At 41.0% G+C, this 23,015-nt stretch overlaps 1 protein-coding gene across 1 annotated transcript in view; it reads right to left on the bottom strand.

The window, feature by feature from the left end:
- The window catches only part of LOC117362888 (complement C4-A-like), a 129,038-nt gene that overhangs the window by 61,242 nt on the left and 44,781 nt on the right, over positions 1–23,015 (bottom strand). The window contains exons 15-21 of the mRNA XM_033949977.1: positions 22,729–22,855; positions 21,600–21,674; positions 19,120–19,317; positions 9,968–10,082; positions 9,255–9,322; positions 4,810–4,949; positions 185–394 (exon numbers count right to left, since the gene is read on the bottom strand). Of these exons, the coding sequence (XP_033805868.1) occupies positions 185–394; positions 4,810–4,949; positions 9,255–9,322; positions 9,968–10,082; positions 19,120–19,317; positions 21,600–21,674; positions 22,729–22,855 (933 nt within the window). The remainder of the gene's footprint in view (positions 1–184; positions 395–4,809; positions 4,950–9,254; positions 9,323–9,967; positions 10,083–19,119; positions 19,318–21,599; positions 21,675–22,728; positions 22,856–23,015) is intronic.

Here is a 23,015-nt window from a genome sequence, read left to right as displayed (position 1 = left end):
CACGTACTATCACTTGTGCAGTTAGGGCCTGATTCTCGAAAACATGCATCCCGATGGCAGGCGGCAGTAATGTTATTCTTATTAAGAGAATTCTGGCTACCTAAGTCAATCTAAGAGTCATGCATAATGCTTAAAATACAGTTCCGAGTGGTTAGGAATGATATCTATAGTTAACTGGACTTACCACAACATTGAGCATTCTCATTATACTGTCAATGGGCCCTTCAGAATTCCAGGCACTGACATAAATTGGAATTTCTCCAACTCCCATTGGAATGACAGCAAAATATATGGGCACTGCAGAGTTTCCTGGAACAGTTACGTGCTGCTGAGTAATCTTTCCTGACAAAGCTGGACTACAGATTTTCTGAACTGCATCCATCTTAACAGTAACCTGTGAAATCGAGAGAAAAAAAGTGGTGTTCTAGGGAAAAAGTTTTGGCTACCTGAAAATCTGTATAGTTATATTTTCTAATTATTATTCATTATGGCCCAAATTCTGCATATAGTGTCATAAGTTGCACGCACAAATTGGTGTGAACAGCTGATTTGTGCATGAACTTAACAAGCCAATCGGTTCCAATAACAGGCAATTAACACCTCTTAATTGACAGGAATTGGCATTAAAAGGATCCCACTAGTTTAGACTGGTGGGACAATAACATTTGATGAGCTAGTCATCGGAAGACTTTAGGAATTAGGTGAGGAAAGGGGGAGGGGGAGGGGGAGGAGATTGGATGGAGTAAGATTTAGAGGTTTAAAAAAAAAAGGGGAAAGGGGATTGGGTGTTTATTAGGAGTTGTGAGGGTACTTGGAGAAGAAAGAAGTATGATTGGTTGAAAGAGGGGGAAGGATGATTGGAGGAGAGTGTGTGAGGAGTTTGGGCGGGATAGTCATTTTGGGAATTAGAGGGAGGCGGGTGGTTGGTTTGGTGGTGGTGGTGGGAAAGAAGTTTCCTACCCACCCACCCCTATTGGAGGATAATGGGGGATTGTTGGAGATGGGGTTTGGGGAGAATCTTTGTGAAGTTCTGGGTATATGGGTTGGGGGGGGGGAGGGTGGTCGCAGCTTGACTGTGGGAGTTGGGGCCGAATGGGGAAAAAATATTATGAAATGTGGCTGGGGGATTGAATTAATATATTTTGAAGGGGGAATTGAAATGGAAAACTCATGGGCGGCACCGCCATGAGATGGGTGGGGGGAGGGGGAATGACCTGACGATACCGTAGGTCATCTTATGGCTGAAGTTGAAGGGGGGGTTGATAAGATGGAGGAGCTACGTTCGTTAATGAATAGCTCATGGGGAAATGGGGCTTGGGGGATTGCCGCATTGGGAATTGTGAATGTTAATAAATTTAAGTAATGAGTTGTGAGCATTGTTTAAGTCAGGGGTGCCCACACTTTTTGGGCTTGCGAGCTACTTTTTAAATGACCAAGTCAAAATGATCTACCAACAATAAAATTAAAAAAAAACACAAAGCACACTGTATGCATAGAAAATGTTAATCATCATTCCTATTCCAGGGTTTTTCAAAGAGGTCAAAGCAGATGACTCTAAGCACTATCACCTCAGTAACAACCATACAAAAATAGACAAATATACCCCCTCCCTTTTTACTAAACCACGATAGCAGTTTTTAGCGCAGGGAGCTGCGCTGAATGCCCAGCGCTGCTCTCGACACTCATAGGCTCCCTGCGCTAAAAACCTCTATTGCGGTTTAGTAAAAGGGGACCTTAGTGTAAAATATAGACAGCAGATATAAATTCAGACACATTTTGATCACTAAATTTAAAATAAAATCATTTTCCCTACCTTGTCTGGTGATTTCATGAGTCTCTGGTTGCACTTTCTTCTTCTGACTGTGCATACAATCTTTCTTCCCTTCTTTTAGCCTGTATGCTTCTTCTCCTTCAGACCTCATTCCTTCCCCCCAACTTTTCCTTCCTCTTCCCTGCCCTTTCTTTCTCTCTGCCTCCCTTTCATTTTTTTCTGTTTCTCTTCTTTCCTTCTGTCTCCCTGCCTGCCCTTTTTCTTTCTTTCTCCCTGCCCTCCCCCAAGCCACTGCCACTGCCATTACTATCGGGGACCAGGACCCAAACGCCACCAATAACAGGCCCCAAGCTCTCCCTGCTTCGGCCAACCAGCATTCCTCTCCCCGACGTCAATTCTGCCGTCGGGAAGAGGAAGGCTGATCAACCCAAGATCGTGATCAACCTATTGGGGGAAATGCTGCCGGGTCCTGCCTTCGCGGAAACAGAAAGTAGGCAGGACCCGGCAGGAACAAGAACAAATGCTTCACTAACCTGTCTCCCGTATTAGCCCGTAGCAAACGCTTGCTTCAGGGCTCTCAACATGTGCGTGCAGGCTTCCCTTCTCCCCCCCCCCCTCCCCGGACATAACTTCCGGTTTCGGAGGGAAGAGAAGAGAAGCCTGTACGCACACGTTAGAGCCCGGAGCATAAGTTCGCTAGGGGCTGAAATCTCCAAGCCGGTTTTTTTTTTGGGGGGGGTTTAATATTCAGCAGCGGCAGATGACAGCTGGGCGGACCGCCCAGCTAAAAGGCCCTAGGGAGAACACTGGAGAGGAAGGCTGATCGGCCCGTAGATCAGGACGGCAACACGAGTGCGATCGACTCGAGTTGCCTTCCTGAGCTACTGGTCGATCGCGATCGACGCGTTGGGCACCCCTGGTTTAAGTTATTAAATAAAGCTGCGGCCAGTTATTTATGCTACGAGAAGAGGTTGTATGTGTTTTATTGGAATGTCATAGATAACGTTGAAGATGACTAATTGCGAATTCTAATGTTATTAGAAGTTATATGCACAGTTTGGTATAAAGTGGTGCGCATCTGTTCTAGTGTGTGACTCTCAAAGGGGGGATGTGGCCCAGGGAAGAGCATGGGTAGATCGTGGGAATTCCTAAAAGTTAAACACACTGTTATAAAATATGCCTGATCTATGCACAACTTTGGCACAGGAATTTAGGCCTGGTTTTTCTTGACCTAAATGGGTGTGCCTAAATATTAGTGGCACATATGGCCACCAAGCACGATTCTATATATGGTGCATGCCTTTTATAGAATCGCACTAAGTACCATTATGATTGGTGTCGATTTTTATAGGTACCATATATAGAATCAGGCCATATGGGGTAACTTAATACAGAGTGCCAAAATGCTAAGTGCAAAATTCTATAATGGCATCTGTCACAGAATAGTAGCATTAAGTCATCATTTGTACATTGACATGGAGGCATGACCACTTATGCTAAGCCTTTGGCAGGCATAAATGTGCAGCAATTTATACCAGTTTGCAAAAGGAGAGTACACATATATTTTCCTCTTGAAAATTACTCCATGAAACTACGAATGCATTTCTTTAATTTAATTAAAATTTTTTTCCTCTGCTGTTACTGCTTGGGTAGATGCTGAGAATATTTTCAACCTTTACCAAAGAAGCTTTGCAATTACCATGTGGTAATTTGGCACTTGCTGCAAAATAATTGCAAAGCTTAGCCTCATTTCGGTATTTAATAAAAGTCCTTAAGTGAATCAAAAAGCATCATAAATGTAATAATCAGCAGTTTTTGGAGTCCTTGTCCTCGCTTCTTGTTTAAACTGTTCATAATCTTTTTGCTCATTTCCCAGGCTCCTTCCTTAAACCTGACCCCTGACAGTGTACTGTGTATGGATGATAGAAGAAACCCATGCTAATTCAGGAGTAGTTTCTTCTTAAAGATCACCTTTCACACTGCTCACTGGCCAGTAGGAAGCATTATTGAAACAGTAGCTAACAATGTCCCGCCCTGCCTCATCTTCAAAGCACCTCTTCCTCAATACACTCAGCCCTAAGCCTCTCTCATAAGAACATAAGAAGTGCCATCCCCGGAACAGACCCTAGGTTCATCAAGTCCGGCGATCCGCACACGCAGAAGCCCCACCAGGTGTACCCTGGCATAGTTTTAGTCCCCATATCACTCTGAGCTTCTCATAAGGAGAAGTGCATCTAGATTACCCTTAACCATGTCACTTTATGCCTCTCATAAGGAGATGTACATCTAACTTATCCTTAAATCCTAGAACGGTGGATTCCGCAATTACCTCTTCAGGGAGAGCATTCCAGGTGTCCACCACTCGTTGCGTGAAGCAGAACTTCCTAATATTTGTTCTGAACTTGTCCCCCCTTAGCTTCAGTCCATGTCCTCTTGTCCGTGTCACATTGGACATTGTAAATAATGTTTTTTCCTGCTCTATTTTGTCGATTCCTTTCAGTATTTTGAAAGTCTCAATCATAGCCCCTTCAGTAGTTTCCTCTCTCAAGGGAGAACAATCCCAGTCTCTCTTCCTCCCTCCTTTCCTCACATCTCTCCCTCCTGCCCTCATTCGAGTCCAATATCTCTCCCTTCCCTCACTCCCTCTTCCAAGTCCTATATGCTCCCTCTCTCCCCCGAATCTGATATGTCACTCCGGTGGAAGAGGCACCTTTCTATCAGCCAGCGTGCCTGCTGGTCAACTCTCTCGACCGCATTTCCTCACCAACTTCTACTCCTTCCCATCGTGCGTATACCTTTAATTTCTTGTAAAAGCGCAGCGCCGTTCTGACGTCGGCCCCGGTGTCTTCACTTTACTGCGGCCCATCCTCTCTGACAACTTCCTAGCCTGAAAACCTGATTGGCCTGGTGGTCCTCCAGGACAGGGTTGGGGACCTCTGATTTAGGCTATCAAATTGCTTAATATCTTTTGTTCATTGTACTGAAAATTATCTCCTGTTCAGTTTATCACATGCAGAACTATCACGCAGTGAAATTACCTCTATAGTTTCTGGTTGATAGTTGTATACTATAGCTTTCACTTGTAATTGCTCATATCGTTTAACTGAATAAGGGAGTCTTAGTGTTAGGAAGACATCTTGGAAAGTCTGAAAGGTCTTCGGTTCAGCTATGCAAATGCCTAAACACATGGAGACGAAATCAAAGCTCAGTTAATATGCAAAGTAAAATATACGCAAAGTTTTGCATCATTACATAACAGTGGTCTTAAATGTAGGTCTTTCACAATGTACTGTGCTTTTTAGAAAGAGACATGAAGCACTAAATTATGTTGCTTTTCTGACAACCAACAACAAAGAAAACTACCAAAAGTTCCACAGAAAAATGGAAATCCAAAACAAAAAAGGTTGTGGAAGTGATGTTCTGGATGACACAGTTTATTGGTGCAAATAATAAAAACAAATTATAAGAACAAAATGTAAAAATGAAATAAAACAGGCAATGCAGCTGGCATGCAAAGGATTGCTAACAATGATTCAAAAAATAGAAATCCATTGTAGTAAAGGACAGACAATGTAGCTGATGTGTTGGCAACACTGGACAATAAAGTTTTTGATTCTTCAACACATTTTGGTGTATCTTACAGATTTTTGGCTGCTGATCACAAAAATCACATTTAAAATTACTTATTACATATTGTTTTAACAAAAAAGTACATTTTTACAAACTTTTTGTTATACTTTCAGGCTAATGCAATTAATAGTTAATAACTGATGCCAAGATTAAAGGAGGCATTTTTGTCGGTCCACAGATAAGAAATGTCATCAATGATGAGATATTTGAAGATCTGTTTAGCCAGAGAAAATCGCCTGGAAAGCATTCAAGGATGTTGCTGAGAATTTTCTTGGCAGTTACGGAGCATCAAACTATATTCAACTGGTTGACAAACTTCTTGGAGCATACAAAACCACGAAGTGCAACATGTCACTGAAAATGCACTTTCTACATTCACACTTGGACTTCTTCCCCACAAATCTTGGGGTAGTCAACGACGAACATGGTGAAAGGTTTCACCAGGACATTGCTACTATGGAAAAAAAGATATCAGGGCAACTGGAATCCATCAATGTTGGCTGACTATTGTTGGACACTGCAACGAGATGCACCGGACACTGAGTACAAATGAAAATCAGCAGGAAAACGCTTTTAGCCAAGGCGAACTATCACAGCATTGAAACATGTTATAGTCAATTAAAGATACCATCATGTTTCTCATAAGTCCTATGTGATACAGTCAATGGGAAATTATATTTGTGTTTATTTTGAAGGGAGTATTTCATAATCACCAGTTTGCTTTAAGGAAGCAAAACTTTTGGAAAAATTTGTTGTCCGGTGCAATGAAACTGGAATGTAGAAGATGCTTGCTGTTGCTGCTTTGGATTCCATCGATGTCGTACTCCAATTCACATTCGTGTAGGACGGGGGTCGGCAACCTGCGGCTCCAGAGCCGCATGCGGCTCTTTTCCACCTTTGCTGCGGCTCCGGTAGTGTGTCACGCAGGCATGCAGCTTAAGTCCGGCGTCGCGGCGGGAAATAGCCATGCTGAGCAGTGAGCTCAGCACATACACAGATGAAAGCCTTGCTTGCTGATTGGTCCGGCGGCCCCGCCCCGCCGGACCAATCAGCAAGCAAGGCTTTCATCTGTGTAGTGCTGAGCTCACTGCTCAGCATGGCTATTTCCCCCGCGACGCTGGACTTGTAAGGTGCCTGAAAAAGAAGTCATCCTGGCCGGGGTCGGTGTCATGCTCCGGAGATCTACAGCCTTCCTATCTCCCTCTCCCTTCTACCTGCTTCCGGCCACATCCCCTGCTCCGCGGCTCTCTTCGGCAACTCAGCAGCAGCTTCTGACGTCGGGGCCTACCCTCTGCGAGTCCCGCTTGTTTCAACTTCCTTTTTCCACAAAGGCGGGACTCGTAGAGGGAAGGCCTCGATGTCGGCAGCTTGTCTTGATCACTGCTGCTGACGAGTTGCTGAAGAGAGCCGCGGAGCAGGGGGGTGTTGCCAGGTGCAGGTAGAAGGGAGAGGGCCAGATGCAGGACTCGTGGGTGAGGGAGGAGAAGAGAGAGAGAAAGAGAGAGGGGAGGGAAACAAAAGGGAATATTTCATACTGTGCTGGGCCGAAGTGGAGGGAGGGTGGAAAGATTCTGGCTACAGGGTACATTAACAAAGGAAAAGGGGGGAAAGCTGAAAATGGAGATAGTGACACAAAGAAGAGAAAGGGTAAGCAGGACCTACTGAATAAGGATAGAGATACAGAGGGGACATGAAGAGGAGACATAGAAGTAATGCTGAAAAAGTGTGGGGGGGGGAGATAAAGACATTGAAAGGGCAAATGGTGAACATGGCGTAAAGATAAGGACAGAGACAAATGAAGATTCTGAAAAAGTGGTGAGATAGGGATATAGGTGAGATGGACACAAAGAAGGGTGATGCTGGAAAATAGGTGGAATGGTAATTCTGACAGGCACAGAAGGGAAATGCTGGATCAAGGAGAGATGGGGCTCAGGCTGGATGGAATGAGGAGAAATGCCTTGTTGGCCCGGAACTTCCTCTCCTACATCAGAATTGACGTCAGGGAGCGGAATGCTGGTCAGTGCAACACTTCTGCAGGGAAAGCTTGGGACGGCGGTGGCTTGGGGGCTGTTCCCCGATGGCGGTGGCAGCAAACCGAGTGGCTTGGGGGACGGCACAGAGACAGAAAGAAAAAGTTGGGGGAGAGAATGAGGTCTGGAGGAGAGGAAACATACAGGAGGCTGAAAGAAAGGAAGAAAGATTGGATGCACAGTCAGAAGAAGAAAGTGCAACCAGAGACTCATGAAATCACCAAATAGCAAAGGTAGGAAAAATGATTTTATTTTCAATTTAGTGATCCTGTATATAGCATTAAGATAAGAAACAATATATGCAGTGTTAGATTTGTTTTATAATGGTTTTGCGGCTCCAAGTTTTTTTTTCTTTTCGAAAACGGGTCCAAGTGGCTCTTTATGTCTTAAAGGTTGCAGACCCCTGGTGTAGGACTTCTCACATATATTGATTCTATTGCCTCAGTGTTTTACTCCTATTCATTTCAATTAAGACTGCTTTCCATATACTGGAACCCCGAGGAAGACTATCCAGAGCCAAAACATGGACTTTGTGTCGGTTCTGCATCATTTACATCTTTCTACATTCCAGTTTCATTGTCAACACGTTAGCTACATTGCCCGTCCTTTACTACAATGGATTTGTATTTTTTGAATCATTGTTTGCAATCCTTTGCATACCAGCTGCATTGCCTGTTTTGTTTCATTTTTACATTTTGTTGTTATTATTTTGGTTTTATTATTTGCACCAATGAACTGTGTCATCTAGAACATTGCTTCCAAAGCCTTTTTTGTTTTGCTTTTCCATTTTTGCTTTATGAATAAATTGTTCATCCTTCCTAGGCGGGTCTTAAGCTGTGGTTTCTGTTTTGAGTACAATTAGTGAGTTCTTCTATCTTGAAGTAAGGAAGACATAAGGAGATAATCCTATAAATGGATGCCTAGACATATAATAATAATAATAATAACTTTATTCTTCTATACCGCAATACCATGGAAGTTCAATGCGGTTAACAATAGTAGAGACTGTACATTTACAGCGATGATACATATTACAGTGTTGTTACATTTACAGAGATGTTACATAAATGGCAGCAATAAAAGGCATATACTAGAGAAGAGACTGTACGTATACAGCGATGTTACATGTTGAAGCGGTGATACCTTTACCGTAATGTTAAATATGTGGCAATGAAAAGGCAGGGCAATTAGATAAAAAACAGAGAATGAGTAAGAGAGGCCATAGTGGCTTGGGGGGGGGGTTGAAGTCAGAGGGAAGGAGGCATATCGAGGTCAGGAGGGTGCAGGGAAGGAGGGAAGGCAGTGTTAGTGGAATTTGTCGAAGAGGTAGGTTTTTAGTGACTTCCTGAACAGGTGGTAGGGCGGGGAGTTGGAGATGAGGGCGGTAAGGCAATTGTTCCATTTGCCCGCTTGGAATGCTAGGGTTCTATCAATGAATCTCTTGTAGAGGCAGCCTTTTAGGGAGGGAAAGGTGAATAAGTGGGCGTTTCGTGTGCGAGAGGGGCCTGCTATTTCAAGGTGCTCGGACAAGTAGATTGGGGAAGATCCTGTTAGAGTTTTGAAACAGAGGCAGGCGAACTTAAAGATGATCCTTGCCTCTACTGGAAGCCAATGTAGTTTGGTGTAGTAGGGGCTAACATGGTCGTATTTTTTGAGATCATAGATGAGGCGGACGGCCGCGTTTTGGACTTTTGATGGTATTTTTATAGGATCCCAGGTAAATAATGGTAGAGCCTATTCTGAAATACACCGGAACTGTACATGTCCTGACCTGGTTGTCTCAGTTCCAATCCCTACATTCTATGCAAAATGGTCATTTTTACCTTTGTCATGAAAATGAACTGCTTGGACCTCCCATGTGGTTATTGAGTCAGGAAGTACTTTCCAGAAACTGAACAAATACAAGAAATACTAATTATTTATTTATATATTGAAAATACAGTAATCTGAAAGAAGTGAAGATAATAAAATTCTGAAAGACAAGATTTCTCATCCAAAACAAAATTGAACACAAAACGCCAAATATTGATAACATATTTGTTGTTAATGGTATTATGCTGACCATTTCAACAATTAAGACCACCTTTTATGAAGCCACCTCAGGCATTTTTTTAATCACTGGCTACGGCAATAAAAGCTCCAATGCTCATAGAATTCCTGTGTTTTGGAGGTAATATCGCTACAGCAGGTGATAAAAAAGACTAACGCAACTTCATAAAAGGGGACCTAAATTTGCATATCCTGAAATGTTATATAGTAAAATTTGGGGGTAAATTTAAGACTTTCTATGCATATGCAAGCTCTGCGTGTATTTTTTATTGAACACTGAGAACTTTGCAGTACCCCTTCATACTGTCACTCGCATTGCTTAAACTCCTTGGATCCACCACATTTTGGAACTCACATGCAAGTTCTAGAATTTGCTGTCTAGCTTATTAACAGCAGTTGAAAGTATGAGGTTTAATAAAATTAGTAGTTCTTACATAGCATAGATATTGAAAGCCTTTCTGAAGAAAAAAAAATAGAGAGATATTACCTATGAGTTCCAGGCTTTTTCACCTCTTCTGCTGTCCACCACCAGGTCTCTGGAAACTCACTTCTCAATTTGATAGAACTTTCATCAAATATATCCATTTCTTCAGTGGTACTTGCTGTCAAATACATATACAATATGTATTTATAATACAGGGTGCCCACAAAAACAAGTCCCATAAACACAGTTAGCAAGATATTACACAATCGTTTGCACGTTCACCCTTATAAGCTGCAATTGGTGCAGAAGTTACTGTTTGTGACTTTTTCCTTTGGGAGTACGTGAAAGACAGAGTGTACGCACCTCCACGACCCGCAGCTATGGATGATCTGCAGAAACTCATCACTGAAGCTATAAACGCGATCATGTCGGATATGCTTCGGAGAGTCTGGTCCGAGCTCGATTATCGCATCGATGTTTGCTGAATAACAGGAGGGGCGCCCATCGAGTGTATGTAATCAACAGATACCATATGAAACTTTATGAGTTGATGAAACTGTAGCCTCAAAGGTGAAAGAATATTCCAAAAAAATGTTGGTTTTGCAACCATTTAAAATCAAGGAGTGTTTTTGTGGGCATCCTGTATAGAGCTCAATAGCTTAATTCACATGAACTGGAAATGTGTTTCAAGTTGAAATTTTCAGAAGTCAGACTTTTCTTGTCTCTGATCTCCTTTCAAACTCTGGAAGGAGCCAACTTCTTCAGGTGGTCATTAACAGAAACATCTAGTTAGAAAGTGGTCTATCTATTATAGAGGTATTATTACAACTCCACTATCCCTCCCCCTTGCATAACATTATCTAGTATATGACCCTTTTCATGATTTAGAGAATTGATCACCTGTGTGATGCTATCATTGAGACCAGGAAGCCAACTGTGGTGGTATTTGAGATTTTGATATATAGATTAAAGTCTCCCATGATCACCAGCCTAGGAAAACAGGGGCATTTTTGTAATCAGATCAAGGAGTTCTTGCACATATGATGTGGTTGGTATTTCATGAGCAGTCAGATTGGTTTCTTTTCTTTTAGCTGCATTAACGGAGATTCTGATGGGGAATGCTGATTTAGCACAGCTTGATTGTGTCCCAGATCAGGACTGCTATCCCTTCTATTACACCTTTGTCTGATGTTGGATATTGAAACCCGTTGGGGATAGTTCATGCAGTGATAATCCCCAGGTTTCATCTAATCAGGTTTCAGTTATTCCTAAGATTTTTTTGCTGTTTTGAATACCATCATGGATCATTGGGATTTTCTTATCAGCTGTTCTGACTGACATTCACCAGACTTATGGCTCCAAAGGGTAATTTTAGACAGTCTGCTGGTGAATGCAAAAAAAAAAGGTAAACAGTGTACAAAGAGAAAGATGGGCAGAGGACAAGCAAGGGGAGGTCAGACTGCAGAGCTTCAGCAGCAAAACCAGAAAGAAGGTTTTAGGAGGAAAATTCTTAAGGGAGGAATGCATGAGGTTTGTTGTCGGAAGCAAAAAACCCTTAGGTGGGGGAATAGAAACAAAGAAACATGATGGCAGATAGAGGCCAAATGGCCCATCAGGTCTGCCCATCCACAGTAACCATTATCTCTTCCTCTCTCTAAGAGATCCCACGTGACTATCCCAGGCTTTCTTGAAATCAGACACAGTCTCTGTCTCCACCACCTCTATCGGGATATTGTTCCACGCATTTACCACTCTTTCTGTAAAAAAAGTATTTCCTTAGATTACTCCTGAGCCTATCCCCTTTTAACTTCATCCTATGCCCTCTCATTCCAGAGCTTCCTTTCAAATTAAAGAGACTCGATTCATGACATTTATTTACATCATGTAGGTATTTAAACGTCTCTATCATATCTCCCCTTTCCTACCTTCCTCCAAAGTATACAGATTGAGATCTTTCAATCTGTCCCCATACGCCTTATGACAAAGACCACACACCATTTTAGTAGCCTTCCTCTTGAAGTTAGTTGTCAGAACATGAAATATGGTTGAAATTTAAATTCTGTTCCAGGGTTTATATTTAAGGAATCCAGAAACTATCAGTGCAGTGCTGCGGGGGTCTTTACTGGGACTGGTGCTATTTAACTTATTTATAAATGATCTGTAAATTGGAACGACCAGTGAGATGATTAAATTTGCAGATGACACTAAACTGTTCAAAGTTGTTAAAACGCATGCGGATTGTGAAAAATTGCAGGCAGACCTTAGGAAATTGGAAGACTGGGCGTCCAAATGGCAGATGAAATTTAATGTGGACAAATGCAAAGCGATGCACATTGGGTAGAATAACCTGAATCACAGTGACCGGATGCTAGGGTCCACCTTGGGGATTAGCGTCCAAGAAAGGGATCTGGGTATCATTGTAGAAAATACGATGAAACCTTCCGCCTAATGTGTGGCGGCGGCCAAAAAAGTAAACAGGATGCTAAGAATTATTAAAAATGGGATAGTTAACAAGACTAAGAATGTTATAATGCCCCTGTATCGCTCCATGGTGAGACCTCATCTGGAGTATTGTGTTCAATTCTGGTCTCCTTATCTCAAGAAAGATATAGCAGGGCTAGAAAAGGTTCAAAGAAGAGCGACCAAGATGATAAAGGGGATGGAACTCCTCTTGTATGAGGAAAGACTAAAACAGTTAGAGCTCTTCAGCTTGGAAAAGAGACGGCTGAGGGGAGATATGATTGAAGTCTACAAAATCCTGAGTGGAATAGAACAGGTACAAGTGGATCAATTTTTCACACCGTCAAAAATTACAAAGCCTAGGGGACACTCAAAGAAGTTATAGGGAAATACTTTTAAAACCAATAGGAGGAAATTTTTTTTGCTCAGAGAATAGTTCAGCTCTGGAACACATTGCCAGAGGTTCTGGTAAGAGAAAATAGCATAGCTGGTTTTAAGAAAAGTTTGGACAATTTCCTGGAGGAATTGTCTATAGTCTGTTGTTGAGAAAGACACTGCTTGCCCTGTAGCATGGAATATTGCTACTCCTTGGGTTTTGGCCAGGTACTAGTGACTTGGATTAGCCACCATGAGAACGGGCTACTGGGCTTGATGGACCAATGGTCTGACCCAGTAAAGCTATTCTTATGTTCTTATGTTTACTTGGTGATGTTTTCTGACTAGAAGCCATAGGGAAGCATTTACATGGTGCTTTAACAGAGAACCTGATGGGCTGTGAAAGGGCATTATAAGGTCAAGGGAAATGTATCCTGGTGATGCTAAAGAGCTAAGTCTGGGTTAGGCATGTTATTGACCAGGGCTCTAGGATGACTAACCTCCTAATTTTAACAAACGCTATGGCTTAGGGATATGCTAGAAAAAAAGCATACAAGTTAAGGTGAACTAAAGGGAAGAGTCCTTTAATGAAAATGTTTTGCCTGTCTGGAAAATGTACTTAGAGAAGGTAACTGGAAGTGTAATGTATTAGTTTTGCTGATTAGAAGTACAAGTTGTGTTTGCTGTTTAAACCCACAGGTTGAAGTTTAGACGAGAGAATCTTGTGAGTTTAAACAGGATATTATAATTAATTTTGCTATGTCCGTTTAAAAACATATGACGTTTAGCATGTTTGTAGACTAACTCTAGAGCAGATTAGAAAGGGAAAAAATCATTTACTAATTCGATGATGTTTGTTGGTTCGAAAGGGTCAGATGTGTACATACACACTGCAAACCTTTGCTAGATGAGTCCAGAATGCTGCGTATACTTTTTAATCAGCAACTAAAACAGAAGAGCCCTCACAGGGACTCTCATTCCTAAGGGGTGGGGACATGACTGTTGGTAATCAAGTTGAAGGCCTTGCATGAGCTCTTCTAAACAGTATAAAAAGTATACAACAAATCCAACATAAATAGTAGGCGACAAAGGGAGTGTGGATTGCATAAGGATTAGAGCACGAATCCGGGTGTGCTGCGAGAGACGTCCTGAACGTGAGTCAGCCGGTGCTGGTACCTTTCTTCCTCTCTGCTACCCCCCCCCCCCCCCAATGTAGTAATTTCAGGGTTAGCAGATAGAGGGATTTCCAAAACCTGGCAGTTTGTCTGGGTTTTGGAAGTCCCCAAGCTCAGGGCCTGCTTTTGAAGGGCCTCTGTGCATGCGCAGACATCGATGTGATATCACATATGCGTGTGATGTCATCACATCAACATCCACTCATGCGCAGAGGCCCTCAAAAGGACATGTCCAGGGAAATCCAAATGTCTGGTAACCCTAACCAGGGCAGAAAAAAGTTTGTGAGACACTGGATTACAGCATTGGCCTGATGACCAGGGAAGCCCAGTTCAAACCTTGCTGCTCTTTGTAACTGTGGGTAAGTCACTTAAACCTCCTATGCCTCAGGTACAGACAAGAGAAATACCTATTGCAGCTGAATGCAACTTGCCTTGAGCTACAACTGAGGAAGGTGTGAGCTAAATCTAAATAAAAATCTTAAACAAGTTTAAAGAAGCAAGAAAAATGGAGCTCCAGTATCATAAGGCAATCTTGTTCTGCATGGAATGATCTAGAGCGGGGAATAACTAGTGAGAAAAATACATTTGCTGATGATACAACGTTGTTAAATCGCAAGAGGATGGTGAAAAATTGTAAGAGGACCTTGCGAGACTGGGAGACCGGACATCAAAATGGCAGGTGACGTTTAATGTGAGCAAGCGAATGTGGGAAAGAGGAATCTGAACTATTGCTATGCGATGCAGGGTTCCACATTAAGAATCACTGCCCAGGAAAAGGATCTAGGTGTCATAAGTGAAGATACGTTGCAACCCTCAGCTCAGTGTGCAGCAGTGGTTAGGAAAGCAAATAGAATGTTAGGAATTATCAGGAAAGGAATGGAAAACAAAGATGAGAATGTTATAATGCCCTTGTATCACTCCATGGTATAGACGCACATCGAATACTGTGTGCAATTCTGATCGTCACATTTCAAAAAAGATATAGCGGAATTAGATGAGTTACGGAGAAGGGCGAAAAAAAAAAAAAAAGATCAAAGGGATGGGGTAACTTTCCTATGAGGAAAGGTAAAAGTGGCTAGGCTCTGGGGAGGTGTAATAGAGGTCTATAAAATACTGAGTGGAGTGAAGTGAAATGGGTAGATGTGAATCACTTGTTTACGCTTTCCAAAGGACTAGGGGTATGCGATGAAGCTAATAAGTAGTACATTTATAATAAACAAAGAAAATATTTATTTGCTCAACCTATAATTATCTCTGGAATTCATTGCTGGAGAATGTGGTGAAAGCAGTTAGCTTAGCAGGGTTTAAAAAAAAGGATTTGGATGCTTTCCTAAAACGAAAGTTCATAAGCAGTCTTTAAGATGGACTTGGGGAAATCCTTTGCTTATTCCTAAAATAAACAGCATAAAATCTGTTTTACTTCTTGGGATCTTGCCAGGTACTTGTGACCTGGGTTGGTCACTATTGGAAACAGGATGCTGGGCTTTATGGACCTTCGGTTTGTTCCAGTAATGGCAACTCTTATGCTCTTATGAGATTTGTGAGGCCTTAAAATCAAGTAAGATTCTACTGGTTGCTCTCCCACAGAACATAAATGTTTATCTTGAACAAACTTTGCTCTGGCAACATTAGATAAGGGTGTCCTGAGCTGGACTAGACCTTTTTGAACTTGTTGACTGAAGTTCTGATGGTCGGAAGGAGCATCAGGGAGATGGTAACGTGTGATTTTGAATACAAAGAAGCTCAAGAACCATTAAATACTATACAGTACACTTGGGCCAGATTGGGCATTGCCACCAGGGAACTTTTAAAGAAACATGCAAGATATACGTAAAATAACACGTTATCATCCACAGAGCAATACAATTTAAAATAAAAGAGCAAATAACACAGGTATTGCAACCAAAGACGGTCAGTGTTCAGCCACACAGTATAAACTATCCACATAGCCTGTCTGCCTTTGGTTTATCCTATCACCAGCCAAAGAAACCCCAAAGCCTCAGCTAGCATAAATTTAAGGCATGGGATAGGCATGTGAGATCTCTTAGAGAAAGGTTCAGATAATGGTTACTGTGGATGGGCAGACTAGATGGGCCATTTGGCCTTTATCTGCCATCATGTTTCTATGTTATGAATAAATAAATGTTTGGATTAAATCAAGCTACATAGCTTTCTTTCATTAAAATGTAGAGCTATGTGGGTAGATATTCAAAGGGATTTAACTGGCCAGAAATGGTTCTTGGCTGGTTAAATCATCTGTTTGAGGCTAATTGGTCATTTTCAGTGGCACTTAACCAGCTAGTGCCACGGAAATGTCCATTTAGGCCCTGATTCTATAAACAACGCCCAATTCCTAGGTGCCATTAAGTGCAAATGCCAATCATCTACTAGGCATCATTTATAGAATCAAACCTATTGGTCTTAGGCACTGATAAGCGTTAAATCTAGGCGTCATTTATAGAATCAAACTTATTGGTCTTAGGCACTGATAGGCGTTAAATCTAGGCGTCATTTATAGAATCAAACCTATTGGTCTTGGGCACTGATAGGCGTTAAATCTAGGCGTCATTTATAGAATCAAACTTATTGGTCTTGGGCACTGATAGGCGTTAAATCTAGGCGTCATTTATAGAATCAAACCTTTAGTCTTGGGCACTGATAGGCGTTAAATCTAGGCGTCATTTATAGAATCAAACCTATTGGTCTTGGGCACTGATAGGCGTTAAATCTAGGCGTTATTTATAGAATCAAACCTATTGGTCTTGGGCACTGATAGGCGTTAAATCTAGGCGTCATTTATAGAATCAAACCTATTGGTCTTAGGCACTGATAGGCGTTAAATCTTTAGGTGCACTGCAATTTAGGCCAGAGTTCTCTTGGCCTAAATGAGTGCACCTAAGTTAAGTCAAACCGTGCCCCATATCTGCCCTGAATTCACCTCAGATCCACCCCCCTAATCATGCCTACTTGCTGGTAGATGCCTTGTTGTATACACCTACCTCGAAATGGTAGGTGCCTACTGAGTTAGGCGCCTAAGAACTAATGAAGTTTTAAAAAATGTTTTAAAAATTGTTTTTTAATGGCAGTTTCAATTATCTGCATAGATTAAGCCAATTAAGAAAATTAAGCTAGGCACACTGATCTAGGTGCCTAACTTTAGGAGTCAAGTATAGAATCTATGCTTTAGTGCCTATCTCAAAAATCTGCTATTTTGGGGATATTCTGGGGATGGTCAATTAAGTACTGATATTGAATTTTAGCACTTAACTGGCCAGGGTAACCGCATAAATAGGGCTGCATAAAAGCTAGTCCTATCTTTGGGATCCTTTCACTAAGGCCTGGAAGCCGATTTAGTGCGGGCGAAATGCTAACGCGTTCATAGAATATAATGGACGTGTTAGCATTTAGCACTCACTAATTTTTAGCGTGCGCTAAATCGGCTACTGCACCTTAGTAAAAGGACCCCTTTATGCGGTGCCCCATAGCCAGTTAAATGCCGACTATCACATTTAACTGGCTATACTTTAGCTGGCTTTGAAAACCTGAAATTTTATGCCAAAGCCGAGACATGACCTGACACTGAATTTCCAGGGATAACATCAGTGGTAGATCACTGTTGGCTGAACATTAGGCCCCATGAGTTTTCTTTTGTCGTTTTTGATTGAAGGGATGAAAGTTAGGGGCATAGCAAAAAGTATACCAGGTAATGTAGGGGGAGATGAGATCAAGATTTTGATGGGTAAACTATAGGTAATGAGCCAACAGACAAAAAAGGGGAAAAATCTAGACAAATCAAAAGCACAAAGAAGAGTGGATCAAAAATAAGATACTTGGATGAACACAGGAAAAGACAAAAAAGACCAATACAAATAAAAGTAACAATTAGCCCCCTCTTTTACACAGGTGCGCTATGCTTTTTAGCATGCGGTAAATATTATTGTGCGCTAAACACGGGCTAAAGGCTAACACATGTACGTTATCCTATGGACGCATTAGTGGTTAGTGCATGCGTTGATTCAGCGTGTACTAAATTGACGCTAAAACGCTTAGCACGCCTTTGTAAAAGAGGCCCTAAGTGTCTTTTATGAGAAATCAATCAAAAATGTAGCCAATGTTTTGGCTTTTACTTTCCTCAGGAGTCCCTTGGACTCGAGGGATGTAAGCCAGTTGTGAGACAGAATAACAGACACTGTTCCGACCAGGCATGTGCTTTGCCTGACTTTTTCTGCTGGCTTCCTTTCAGAGACTCAGAGCCAAGGATAAGGCACATGCCTGGTCGGAACAGTGTCTGTTATTCTGTCTTGCTGTTGGCTTACATCTCTCAAGTCAACGGACTCCTGTGGAAGGCATAATGCCGAAACACGGACTGTGTTGGGCCCTCTTCTTTCATACTGCCTGGTTCACATCCGCCGCGGTAGTCGGACCGACGACGATGCCTCCGGGGTCTAACGCCGCGAACGGAAGGCAGGCCACCAAGCAGGGCTGAAAACTACATCGGGCGTAGTTTTTTATGGGACTTTCCGAATGAACATAAACATCTTACCTAGAGCGTTGGTTAGTGATCTTTATGCTGCCTCCTTCTCTAAGCTCTTGCGTCGCGGAAAAGGGTGCGTCCCCCCTCCCACTCCTCTCTTATCTACCCCCCCCCCTTTTTCTCCGCCCCCCCCCCCCTACTAGTGGCCACGGCTTTCGGCCGATTTGCCATCGCTCCTCCCTATGGGGATCGGAGCTGATTCTGTCTTGCTGTTGGCTTACATCTCTCAAGTCAACGGACTCCTGTGGAAGGCATAATGCCGAAACACGGACTGTGTTGGGCCCTCTTCTTTCATACTGCCTGGTTCACATTGAACATTGGATACATTTTTGATTGATTTCTCAATAAAGACACTTTTAATTTCTACATTTAAGAACATAAGAACATAAGAACATAAGAACTGCCTTCTCCGGATCAGACCTTCGGTCCATCAAGTCCGGCGATCCGCACACGCGGAGGCCCTGCCAGGTGTACACCTGGCGTAATTTATAGTCCATCAAATCCTTATATTTATATTGGCCTTTTTTTTTGTCTTTTCCTGTATTCATCCAGTTTTCAAATTTTTGAACCATTCTTCTTTTTGCTAAATATAGGTAATGCCAATATCATGCTTCACTAAATCTAAAATGTAATTACTCATATTTTAGTGCTGCACATATGCTATTCCTTACTTCTTGCCAGTCCTGAAATTTGCTTCCCCAGTTTCTTGCGCACAACAGCGATACGTTCACAGCAATCCTTAAACACTTCTTTACATTTGCTCGTCCCACGAACTTTTCTTAGTCTCTTGTCACAAGAAAACCTCATTGGGTTCAGCTTCATGCCATCGTAACAACATTTGCGTTCCTCCGCATTCTCATATTTCATAGCTGTTAGAGCAGAGTGCAGCGGTTAGAAAGATCCTCGGACACTGGGATAATTCTAAGTTATGGATCCAATTCACTAGGTCTTAACTCTTGTCCTGTATCTACAGATTAAGATCAAGAAAATAGTCCAGATAAATTTAGAAATGTAGGATCAGATCTGAGTTTAGTGGAGAAGTGGAACAGAAATCTTACCACCATGCTTCTCTGATGTTTCTTCATCCTGTGGCTGTTTTTGGGTTTTGTTTTGTTTTTGCTTTGCCTTCATGCTGCCATTTGTGAATATATCAATATAATTTAACATGATTGAAAGAAGTTTAGGTCTATTTACAGAATCTTAGAATTTATATGGCATCCTTAACAATTTTATTTATTTATTTTTTTCATTTACTAGGATTTAATTACCGCCTTTATGAATGGATTCACTCAAGAATAAGCAAAATACGAGGGAATCTTCAAAATGTTTCCGCACTTTTATTTTTAAACATTATTGATTAAATATTGCAACGCGTTACTAATCAATATAACACAAAAAGAAAAGAGACGTTTGCAAATAATTCAAAATATTGCAGTTAAACTTTTACATACAGGCTGCAGATATAAATCATTCCTGGACAGAACCTTTAAGTTCCAAGCGAACAGACAGCAAGTTTGGCTGAAAAACTACATAAACGAACCCAATCTGACATACAGCGCATTCCGAAAATCGATCAAAACCGCCCTTTTCGCCAAATTCATTGACTAAAACTGTCCCCTCCCTCACTGTCCCCTCCCTCACTGTCCCCTCCCTCATTAGGACTTCCCCCCCTGTAAATGCCTTTTTTCTTTCTCTCAAGAAGCTCCTTTCATGTATTCAGGTATTCTCTACCCAAAGAACTCCAATTAATTCGTAAGTTTCTCTTTAGATTATTGTCTAGTATTCAGACTCATTGTATGGTATTGTACTTAGACTTATTGTATTGTATTTAGACTCATTGTAATGTATTGTATTGTATTGTTATTTAGACTCATTGTACGGTATTGTAAGTAGACTTATTGTATTGTATTAAGATCTTTTGTTATTCGCTGAATGTCCAGCCTTCTTACAATGTAAACCGCCTAGAAGTCGCCTGACTATGGCGGTATAGAAAAATAAAGTTATTATTATTATTATTATAAAAAGTATGACCATGTAACTCCTTACTTGATTGAATCACACTGGCTCCCCATTACTCATCACATCACTTATAAAGTTTTGTTGCTGGTATTTAAAACTCTATCCACGAGTGAACCATCATTTATAAATCGGATGCTTATCCCGTATAATTCATCACGCACTCTTCGATCTTTAGCACAAGGATTACTGGTAGTCCCTTCTCTAAAAGTGGTAGGCACCAGACGTCAATACATGTTTTCAATAGTGGCCCCCCAAACTTGGAATTCTATACCACAATATATAAGAGATGAAAAGGAACTCAGTCTCTTTAAAAATAAATTAAAAACTTTCCTTTTTAAAGATGCTTTTAGTCTTTAAAACAAATACTTTTTAAATAGTGTATTTAAGTCATCCCTCCTTATGTTTTTTTCCTTGAATGTTCCCTTTTCTTCTTTTCAAAATATTTACTATGTAACTTTTCCCCTTTTATCCTTTTGTGTTCTTGTTTCGTCTGTTTATGACTCTGTTTTTTACCTTTTATATAATATTATTTGTATGTTTTTTAATATGTTTATATATCTTATTGTAAATCGCTTAGTAAATTATGGATAGGCGATTCATCAAATTAATAAAATAAACATAAACATATCTCAAAAGCAAATTACATCACTTTTCCACATAATCACTCTGTTGCCTGACTGACTAGTCACATGACATTCTACAACACGTCCTCTTATCACTTCTCCTGCCCCAACCATTTCTTGTGAAAATATGAACGTGCAGAAACTTTTTGAAGAACCCTTGTATAAGCAACAGGCAATTACAGCTCTGCATTCATTTTAAATGACATGGAAAATGGCCAACAATATTTCCCATGTAATTTTATGGAATCATAGTGGAAAAACCATGAAAATTTTTTATTTTTTCCCATGTTGTTAATAGCATACATTATTAAGACATAGAGCTAAATTCAGTAAATGGCACCCAAATTTTGGATGTCAAAAAAATGAATAAGTGCTGTTCTATAAATAGTATGGGGCTGATTCTGTAAGCAGCTCCTAATACAGCAGGTACCTGCCGCGTGTCAACCACAGGCGCCACTGCAGAATCGCAGCTAGCAAGGACCCTAGGTGCTGGAAATGTAAGGGCATACCAATGTTTGATGCTTCCTGTTGGAAATCCACTGATCGTTTTGACCTTCCAGAAGAGCTTTCTTGGCAAACATAGGCTAGAGAAGCAGATCAAGAAAACTGATTAAGTTACGTCATATACACCTTTATTTCCCTTGAAAGAAATGCTGAATATCATAATTGTATTTATTTATTTAAAATATTTGCCTGTGACGTACAGTAAAAACAACCAAATATCATTAAAAAATACCCACCAATTACATCAAATAAAAATAACAAAACATCTTTGGGATCAGCATAATACAAAAATCTTCCTAAAACAGAAATAGAAATAGCTAGCTAGGGACATAAACAATTTTTCTACTGTTTATAAGAAATTATGGGGCTCATGAAATAAATGTTGCCTCCGATGGACTGGAGTCTATGCCGCATTGTTGTTGGTGCTAAAATTCAGGCAATATGTGAGAAGCTGATATAAGACAAATTCTGTTGCTATTTGGTGCTGTTTTAAATATTAGTAAAAGTATTTGCTGTGTCCTTCAAAGTACTGGGTATACCAAGGAAAGGGGAACAAAGGAGGGGAGAAAAAGGAAGCTATTTTTACAAGTTTTTCCTAAAGAAATGTTTTTTTTTTGTAATTTGATTATTGTCCACAGTACATGAAGGCAAGTATTATATGCAACTACACACACATTAAGGCAGTGGTCTCAAACTCAAACCCTTTGCGGGGCCACATTTTGGATTTGTAGGTACTTGTAGGGCCTCAGAAAAAAATAGTTAATGTCTTATTAAAGAAATGAAGAGAAAACCAAAATAAACTCTGTGGAGTGACGATGTTCCTAAATGGACTTTATTTGAAAGTGTCAAAGTTCCAAAGGTACACTGAAATCATCCACATAAAATAATTCCATCCACATAAAAGTAAATCATCCACATAAGAGCCTTAAAGGACCTAGTCCATTAGGGATACAGGACCCAACACGGTCTGCGTTTCGACAAAAAGTCTTCTTCAGGGGTTCCTGAGGGGTCTTATAAAGGTGAGTACATGGGAAACAATTGTGTGGTGAGCCGGAATTGAGACACTGCTTGCTTATTATAAAATTACCCTCACAGTAACTTTCAGTATTTACAGAAAAAGATTGCTTTCCTTACCATCTCGCAGGGCTGATGTGTGTGTATCCATAATAAATGCTAGACCAGCATCAGTGAAAACTCCAAAAGCATTTTCTCCTCCACCAACAGAACAGCCAAGATCATAGGCATTCATGGCATCAAATACCTGAAAAATATACTAATACTGAAAAAGGCCATTTCCATCATGCTGTTAGAAAATACTTTTTATCACTAGAACTGTGCGAGAGCAGCAATGTTGCACTATTGATATTTTCAGAAACTCAAAGACTATCACAAGCGATAGTATTATCTAACACATTGCTACT

Source organism: Geotrypetes seraphini, chromosome 6, assembly GCF_902459505.1.
Source record: "Geotrypetes seraphini chromosome 6, aGeoSer1.1, whole genome shotgun sequence".
NCBI lineage: Eukaryota > Metazoa > Chordata > Amphibia > Gymnophiona > Dermophiidae > Geotrypetes > Geotrypetes seraphini.
Note: the sequence above shows the minus strand (reverse complement) of the source record. Positions and strands in the feature narration are given on the sequence as shown.